At 49.9% G+C, this 9529-nt stretch overlaps 1 protein-coding gene and 1 pseudogene across 1 annotated transcript in view; both read right to left on the bottom strand.

Moving 5' to 3' along the window:
* Positions 1 to 9529, bottom strand: part of SYNJ2 (synaptojanin 2) — a 114855-nt gene that overhangs the window by 13155 nt on the left and 92171 nt on the right. Inside the window, exons 15-21 of the mRNA XM_025049053.1 lie at positions 7413 to 7571; positions 6224 to 6380; positions 5154 to 5271; positions 1368 to 1586; positions 1194 to 1272; positions 478 to 646; positions 7 to 83 (exon numbers count right to left, since the gene is read on the bottom strand). Of these exons, the coding sequence (XP_024904821.1) occupies positions 7 to 83; positions 478 to 646; positions 1194 to 1272; positions 1368 to 1586; positions 5154 to 5271; positions 6224 to 6380; positions 7413 to 7571 (978 nt within the window). The remainder of the gene's footprint in view (positions 1 to 6; positions 84 to 477; positions 647 to 1193; positions 1273 to 1367; positions 1587 to 5153; positions 5272 to 6223; positions 6381 to 7412; positions 7572 to 9529) is intronic.
* On the bottom strand, positions 9353 to 9470 carry LOC112482402 (annotated as a pseudogene).

Below are 9529 nucleotides of genomic sequence, written 5' to 3'. Positions count from 1 at the left end.
GTCCTCCCCCCCCAGCTCACTGTCTGAGACCACAGGCTGACTCAGCTCATCCAAATAGTCATCGTCATCTTCAAGAATATCCCCTTGGGGAAGGAAATGAGTCACAGCAAACAATTAGTGTGAGACGGCACAGCCTTCCACCGGTGGGTCCGTTTCAACACGGGCCATGGGCACCCATGTGTCATCTGGGATGGGACCCGAATTCCATTCATGCCTGGGTCGAGGACCAAGCCCACAGCCCTGACATCCTCAAATCCACGATTTTTAACGTAATTTTAGACGTCTCCAGGTCCTATTTACCATTTCCTGCATCGTCTTATACATGAATACTGCCCAGCTCACCACACGGAACAGACCCACCTTCACCTTTTCCAGGCTGGGTCTCAGAAGGGATCCTGACCCCCCACGGCCATTGCTGGGAGAACCGCCTGCCCGCCTCACCATACCGACGCCTGAGGACACCTCAGAGTTACTTGCCTTCTGACTCGTAGTCTAAGCTCGTGAAGTCGAAGTTCTCCTCCAGCAAACAGGAACTGGCCGTGGGCGACACGCAGGGCAAGCTGTCCCGCTTTCGAATGATCTCCTCCTGCAAACCTTTCAGCCAGTCCTTGGTCTTCGGTCGGATCTTCACTGCCCTGCCTTTCACCTGTGAGGGAGCGCAGCCAACTGAGAATGACACAGGAGCCAGACAACCCCCTTGGGTCCCCAAACTTCGGTCTCGCTCAAACTCATGCATCAGGAGCCAGACCGATCTTCACATCTGCCATGAAAAATGAAGGATCCACACCTCGGCCAGGCTCACATTTGCTCTACATGAAAGTGGAGCTGTCATCTCTAGCTTTTCACTCCATGTGACTTTAAAATCAGGATGTTATCAAAAACGGTAACTCCCTGTGGGATGCGTGTTTCAAAACACACACTATGAAGGGAAAAATGGCAGCAGCTGCCCCAGGAGGTGCGCGCACAGACAGACTCTGTAACTCAGTGGGAGCCGACCCCTAAGACTCGCTCTTCCTCCTGAGTCTTTCAAGACGTCTCAGGGAAGATGCCAGAATGAAGAGCCCTAGCCCCTGCCCTCATGTGGCACCTCTAAAGGCACAGGCGAGGAGAGGGGACAACACGATCCAGTGAAAGGACAAGAACACCAGGGGGGTTGAGGAGCCCCCGCTCCGCGGTGGCCGAGCACGACTCACCTTCATGCCGTCCACATCTAGGACGTTGAGAGCCGAGTGGCTGTCTGCAAAAGTCACCAGCATCTGCCCTTGGTTGATCCTGGAATAAAGGCGTAAGGCAAGTCCACCTCACGAGCGACTCGGCAGGCCCCACGGGCCCGCGCCAGAGCCCACGCCAGCAGGGACGGTGGCTACCTGACGAGGACGATCGTCCCGTAGTTCCCCAAGGTCTGCATGAGCTCTGTGCGCACGTCCTCAGGAAACTCGTTCTTCTCCTCCGAGGTTGGCGACTGGAGGTTGACGACCACGGTGGCATCCAGGGGACCCTGGAAAGAGGACACTTCCTGGAACACCCTCTCCCGAGCACCCACGTCAACTTCTTGGACTTCCACCTCCACGATCGCCAGCACGGGTCTGCGTTAGACACGGAGGGAAGACGGGCAACGGTTAACTGGGACATGACGGCTACGCAGCACCCCCCACCCCCAGTCCCCAGAGCCGTGCTGCAAACAGGATGTGGCCCCAGCACGGACACCTGCAGCCTTGCTGATCTGTCTCAGGGACTGAAGTCTTCATCTTGCCCCAATCTTAGTACTATCTTCGCATTTTTTTTTTTTTTATCTAAGGATGCGTTGAGAGGACACCACCAACCATCAGCACAGATTGCGTGTGTGGTCACGCATTTTTTTTTTTTTTTAATCTAAAGATGCGTTGAGAGGTCACCTCCAACCATCAGCAAAGATTTCATGTGTGGTAATCACCAGCACTGCTGACCACGCGGGGAAGCGGGCACCCCACCTCTGCTGAGGGTCGAGCTTTTCGGAGGACTACTTGGCAATGTGTGTTAGGAATCGCAACAACGCTCATCTCTTTTGACCTGCTGATCTCAATTCTAAGACTTTGTTCTAAGGAGCTGACCAGAGATTCCAACCAAGATTCATGCACAATGCTCATCACTACCAGCCTGCTGATGGGGGGCGGGGCGGACAAGCTAACTGTTCATTAATAGGAAAACAGTTAAGTTATGACGCAGCCATATGAGAACACGCTATGCGCTCATTCAGACTAACTTGGTAGAAACCTATTTGACGTACAAAGGAGAACAGATCCGCAGGAAATAATGCAGTCATTATTGTAATTTCGATATAGGGATGGGTTTGCTCTACTTACAAAAAAGTTAGAAAATCCTTTCTTGTGAAGATTATATAACATTGAAGACCTTTACAATACAATAGTAAATGGAAGTAAAACACAACGCAAAAAAGTACATGACATGGTGGCACCCTTTAAAACTAGGGGATGCTGTAAAAATTAAGAGGTATGGTGATAATATCAGTAGTGCACCCCGCATACGTTTCTATTTTTGCATCCAGAAGCAAGAAAAAGGAAGATGGGGGAAAATCTGACCCAGGGATGCGGATTGAGGGTTTTTCCAAACTTCTTTGAGCAGAAAACCTTTTCAGAGAAGCTACTCATGTTGGGGAGAAGGGGAGCGTCTCTGATGAAGCAGGAGCAGGCAGTGCCACTCGCCCAGTGACAGAAAGGAACGGGCTACTGACACACACAACACGGGCTGGCTCTCCGGAGAATTCTGAGTGAAAAAGCCAGTCCCCCATTGTGGATTCCATTTATCATTCTTGAAATCGCAAACGATGCAAAGGGTGGGGAAGATTAGGGGTTGGCAGAGGTGAGGATGGAGGGGGAGGGAAATGAGTCCGGCTACGAAGAAGCAACACGAGACCCCTGTGGTGACAGAAATGCTCTGTATCTTGACTATGTTGGTGTCCACATCCTGGTGTGACCCCGTACTACAGGTTTAGGAGGTCTTACCACTGGGGGGGACGGGGTAAACGGTACCAGGGTCACGTGAATCTATAATTACTTGCAGTAAGAAAAAAAATGACAGTTCACATGCTAAAATCCTAATTTTCTGATACGCGTTTTACATCTCTAAGCGTGCATGCAGGTGACACACACTGCCAACGGGTTAACGTCTGTATGTAGAAATGTCTAACGTGCATGGAAAATGCAGGGGAGACACCTAACTAAGCATCGCCAGACACTGTCTTAGGGGCCGGGACTAGGGTATCTTGCTCGTTTATGTATATTTTTTCCTAACTGTAACATGACGTTTGGCTTTTGTAATTAGAAAAAAACAATGTGTCTAAGATGCATCTCAAACCACCATGGCCAAGTCTGCACTTCCCTGTCTTCCCAGCCGAGTAAAGGCTACTCCGTCTTTCCTGTCGCTCAGGTCCCAAACCCTGGAGTCACTGTCAACTGCTCTCTCTCTCTCACACCCGCTACATCCATCAGCCAATTCTGTCCGCTTTCAACATCTACCCGGACCCAGCCACGCCTCGCCACGCGACCTACGACCTCCTGGCGCAGAGTCGGCACCGCTTCCTCCCCGGCCCCCCTGGAGCCTGTCATACCCCAGTCACTCAGCTCCCAGTAAAATCCGGCCCACGAGGTTCCAACAAGTCTGCCCTTCTCGCTCATCTTGTCTCGTCTCCTTACGACTCTGCCCTTCACTCTTTTCTCTCCGGCCTCCCTGTTCTCCGACTCGGGACAGTCGGCTGCCCCACTGCCCGCCCTGATGTCCACACGGCGCACGCTCTTTCCTTCCGGTCTCGGCCCCAACGCCACCTCCTCAGAGGGGCCTTCCCTGAGCACGGGGTAGAACAGCACCGACCGCTTGTCTGACCCCTGCCACCACCCTTTTATTCTTTCATAGTACTTTTATTTGTTTCCTGTCTGTCCTCACTAGAAAATTCCATGAGACCATGGTCTCCTCTGTTTTGTTCACGGCTTATCCTCAGTGCCAGGAACAGGGCCTGGAGATAAGTGTCCCCAATAAACTGTGGTGAAGGGAACGCTTCTAAATACACTTCCTGAACCTGAAAGTCAAACATCTGAAGATTTCCCGAGGCTCACTTACAACGAGGCAAATATTGTACATTTGCAACCACAGGTTTCTAAAGAATTTAGCAGTATCTAAAGATGTAGACGTAGTGGCTGACCACTAACTGTTCACCACCCACTCTTAGTTTTAGTGGCAGATATGGGGAGATCAAACTCCTCCTGTCTATGCCCTCAAACGCCATCCTTTAAAAGATGTCTATAACAGCGGTCCCCAACTTTTCTGGCACCAGGGATCGGTGCTCCCATGAGAATCTACTGCTTGAGGATCTGAGGTGGAGCTGAGGCGGTGGTGCCGGCTCTGGGGAGCGGCTGCAAACACAGATGAAGCTTTGCTCACCACTCCATCGCTCACCTCCTGCTGTCCGGCCTGGTTCCTAACAGGCTATGGACCAGTACTCGTCCACAGCCCAGGGGTTGGGGACCCTTCTTCTATGAGACGAATCTCCCTCTGTGGAGGGTCCCAGTGCTCGTGGGCTGACAGACCTCCACTGCCTGTGTTCCATCCGCAATGCATGACACACAAGCTAAGCCAACAGCTTAACGTGTTTAAAAACCCTGAAACTCTATGGTGTTTTTAATAAAACATTAGAAAAAAACACATTCATCAATATACGAACAGGCAAATTCCATGGATCTATTTAGTGGAACTAAACTGGACAGCAGTTACAAATGAAGGAGCCAGGTCTCAGATAGTGACGTGTAATATCAACATGACTGTGTCTCCGAAATATTAAGCAGTAAAAAGTTAAGTTGCACAGTGACGTTCCTTATGAGAATTTAAACGACATAATACTATAGATTGTGTCTTTGAAGTTTTCATCAGTAATGTCACGGTTCAGAGCAATGATAAAATGCTAATGTTGATTAATTCTTGGTGGTGGGTACACAGCTATTTGTCACAGTATTCCTTGTTCCTTGCTGTTTTACAAACACACACATACACACGTACGAGGGCCCACACATTCCGATGGGCACAGCATACCGTCCTCTGTGGAAAGCAGCAGACACTGCCTTCCCTAGCAGAGCAGCACGTGCCTGTGGCAGCGAGAACCATACCTGTGATCAGACGCCTGCAGCTCTGCTCGGCCGTAATACTTGAGGATCCCAGGAGACCAGGTGTGTCTGACTTTGGTGTCAGCATCTAGGTCGTTGTCTAGAAGGTTGAGTTCTTCGGCTACTCATAGGATTCCAATGAAGAGACCCATGGACGACACAAAATTGTGTTAATATACATGAATGCTGACAATGGACCACACCTGTCTCAGACTCATTCGCTCTTATCCCTTGGGCTTAAAACCATGCCCTGGGGCCTGGAGTAAAGACTGTCCTATGTGAACTGTCCAAAACAGTAAGACCAGTGCCACCTGCATCCTCCCCACAGTGGCTATCCTAGGCGGGGGGTGGGGGTGGGGGGATAGAAATTGCTGCTACAGGGTTTCCGCCCCAGGGGCAAAGGGACACAGGAGATCTGCAGCCCTTCGTACAGTAGGAGACGCAGAGGCTAAGAAGGTGAAGGCCTCCCTGCCTTCAGCACCCTGGTGCCACGCAGATGTCTACAAACTGATCCAAACGAAAGCGTATCTTTTTAATCTATAGATGTGATTTCTTGGCTTTGAAATCTCAGCACGCATCTTCCCAGAAACATTTAGTTGCTTATACACCAGTTTATAAGTGTTCTAAATTTAAATCAACTGCACTTCCTAGCTGGGCAATCATCATTCAAGACATACCTGGCAACTAATTGATAACTGACTCTCATCTTTCCTGTGCCTTGCACATGCTCGATTTGGAACTGGGGCTTTAAGCAGGTAAGAGTTTGGTGAACGGAATGGGATGGATAAAGCGCATGCGTATGAGAGGGCAGAGCCACGGCTTCCGTCCCCGTACGCTGCCCGGAACAAAAGGCAGACACAGCAGTGGGGTGGGGACAGCCAGGATGCAGGGGGACAGAGGGAAGCTCCCCCAAAGCACAGCTTCCAAAGTTTAGGGGCTGACATCTGGGGTGACTGTTGTGTCGTTTGGGGTTATCGAGAATGTCATTTTTATAGCGAAGAGCACTGAGCTGAAGAGAAGTGACCTTCCGGACATGGCACTGATCATCTGTTTTACGCACACCTCTCACACACCTGTTCTGTCAAAAGGCTGCCTCTTCCTCCACCACAGCACCCTGTCTGTCCAGGCTGGGGTGCGGCATTTGTCACTTGTGTCATAGGCAGCGGAGCCAACGTCATACTTGTAGGTGGGTCCAAAATTAATGCTGCCTTCGTGAAAGTCTTTAAAAATCTATTGGAAGAAAAAGGAGTCACACGACCACCTTAGTTCTCTTTGATTATGTATGTTAGATGCAGAGACAAAAGTAAAAAAGGCACGTTGCAGGCTGCTCTATCCCTAAAAATCACAGAATCTACATTGTATTTACAAATATGTCTAAAACTGGACACGTGTGCGCCTTTTAATTAGCAAAAAAAGTGATGATTATCTGTTCGGCTGACGGACACGCTGCCATCGGGCCTCCCCACCCCCACCTCCGGCACCCGATCCGTCACCCTGTCAGCTCGTCAGTCCCCACAGACAGTGAAAGGCACAAGGCAAGGATGTCTACAAGACGGGCAGAGTAACCAGTGTGGAGGACGGTCCTGAGAATTACCCAAACCAATCGGTATGTAAAGCGTATTAGATATTGTCATCTTGTTAGTGTCTTCACCAAGGGGAAACAGGGATATCACCAAAGCAGAGGTGAGCAGAGCCTAAAGTGCCTTGGTGGCTTAGTGTATCTGAAGTCCACGGTCTCCACAAGGCTTGCACGTGAGTGTGGGGGTGGGGGGACCCGCAGACACCGGCATTCACCATCCGTACACTGCGGGGTGCTCTGATGCTGACGCGGGGCCGTGTGGTGCAGCTGCGACAAACTGAGTTCAGCTACTTACTCTCTGGAGACAGGAAGGAAGGCTCAGCTTGTGTGAAGGGGTAAGGGACAGCGGACCCGCCTGAAACCAGAGCACGGGCTGTGGTGTTGGCAGAGAGACTTCCACTGCCACTTTTTCCTGTGGCTGGCCTGCATGCTCACCAGTGTCCTTTAGCAATGGCCCCACGAACAAGAGGACACACAGACTCTGAGCGCAGCCCATCGGAGGAGGAACAGGAAGCGTGTGAATGGACGCTCATGTTTCCCTGCCTTCACAGGCCACGCCTGTCAGAATCGTTGTTAAACCTCCTCACGGAGCTTACATTTTTCCCAACGCGAGCAGATACGTTTAGCAGACGTTACTCCCTATGGGAGCAGCTGCTAAAAAAGATTTTAAAGGCATGACTTACTTTTCCGTTGGATTTCTGTAGCTGTAGCTGATCAAATTCCAGGAGTTTCTTCCAGTCTTGGCGCTTGACAAAATAGAAGACTTCTTCATAAGTGAGATCGATGCGGTAGTTGAAATCGCCACACCAAAACACGTAGTCGTGGGAAAAAATGTTCCTTCCCTAAGGTGCAAAGAAACCCGTGACCACTCTGCCCATCTTGCGGGCAACGTGGGGGAGGGGAGAAAACCCCATGCAGGTGCCAGGCAGATGCATTGTTCTTCATATGTTACTTAAAAAGTCTCATTTTTCACTTATCCCATAAACCTACCGAGGAACTTTTACATGGCCTACTTTTTTATTTTAAATAACTGTTTTTGAGTGGTTTGGAGAAAGCTCCAGCTCTAAGTGGGGCAGCACGACGGCCAGTATTTACTCTGCCGACCCGAATTCAACATTCAAGCTGTGCTCCTGCTTCGTTATGTCTTGATCCTAAGAAGAATGGCCCAGACGTTCAGTGTTATGAGGGTGAGGTTTAAGGAAATAGGTAAAAATGTTCAGAACACGTGGCTTTGTGAAAGTCCGTGGACTTTATATGTTTTCATCCTGTGATCCTCCATCCCAGCCTCTTCCCCCTTCCTCCCCATCTGGCCCAGTCACTCTGAGCCCCTGGTCCCCGGCACAGCCCTGGAAGCCACCTGCTGCTACCTGTCAAGGTCTACAACGGCTGGGCTCTGTTCCAGGGCCATGTTGCCCTCCCAGCAGCCCTGTGAAGTACACACTACTGGGTCTCTTTCACATTTAAAAAAAGGCTCAAAAACTTGGTCACACCACTAAGTGCATGATAAAAACCAGAACTCTGCACCAAAATCTGTTTCTCTTCTATAGTGCTAGGTTCCCCTACGACCAGCAACGATAATTTGCACAGAAAATTAAAATGATCACAAGCAAATGCCACGCTTGTGGAGAGCAGTGCTTGCTGTCTAGAACGTTCTGCAGCGATGGAGACGTTTTCCATCCGACTCTCCAAAACAGGAGCCGTCAGCCGCTGCGGCCACCGAGCACGTGAAATGTGGCCTTGGCAACCTAGGGAGCTTTCATTTAATTTTAATCAATTTAAATAGTTTTGCGTGGCTAGTGGCTACTTTATTGGACGGTGAAGAGGTAGAGTGTCACCTTATAGGTACCCTTGATATTTCTGCTGCTGGTAAAAAGAGCTAATATCACGAGTCCTTCAATTTTTTTGAATGCATCCCAAGTTTACTACTTCAAATAAAACTTTTTAAGTGGACAGGGTTAGACTCTTTAAAACTGCATAGACACACCGAGAAAACAGGTACGATGTTCTACGTGGTCTGGAAAACTACAAAATGCAAATTTCCCAACTCATTTGTTTCTTCTTTAATCCAAGTAACAAAGACTACAAAGATGACAGCACTTATTAATGAAAATGAAGAAATTTTTGCCTTGAGTGCTGTGCCACCGAGTAAATGGGTTGTCAGTTTTAACGGATCTGGCCTCAAATGGCAGAGCTCCAGCAGTGGCTGACCACGTCTCAGACGCTGGCAGAATATGTATCAAGAACAGCTACAGTGTAAGAATATGCAGCAAGAACAGCTACGACCCGCTGGGAAACAGCTGGTGGGCACCTGGCTGGAGCTGTGCCAGCTGGCTGTCACATTTGCCCAGAAAAGAGAACATTCAAATCTGAATTTGGGAATGAAAACCTCTGGATCACCACGAGAGGGCAGCATGGTGTGCGTTATCGGCAATAGCAAGACCAGGTGGGCGGATCCAGGGCTCGGGTCAGAATTCACGGGTTTCGACAATGGGCCTTCTCATCCGAGCCACAGCAGAATGTATGTGCCAAGAGCGTAAAACTCAAGACGACCGAGTCTTGCACTGTTAGGACTCAAATGTGCTTTGGACAAAAGCATGGTTTTCGTTTTTCTGTTTGTTTTTACCGCCTACGGCACCTGGTCTTCCTAGGTGGTCTCCCATCCAAGGACTAACCAGGCCCGACCCTCTTAGCTTCCCAGATCAGTCGGGATGGGGCGTGTTCAGGGTGGCGTGGCCGCAGACTAGCCCCGCTGGTTTTCTTTCCCCACTCCACATGCTTGGATTAGAAAATCGGAAAACGC

This window comes from Pteropus alecto, unplaced genomic scaffold (genome assembly GCF_000325575.1).
Source record: "Pteropus alecto unplaced genomic scaffold, ASM32557v1 scaffold195, whole genome shotgun sequence".
Taxonomy (NCBI): Eukaryota; Metazoa; Chordata; class Mammalia; order Chiroptera; family Pteropodidae; genus Pteropus; species Pteropus alecto.
This window is presented reverse-complemented; position numbering and strand designations above follow the sequence as displayed.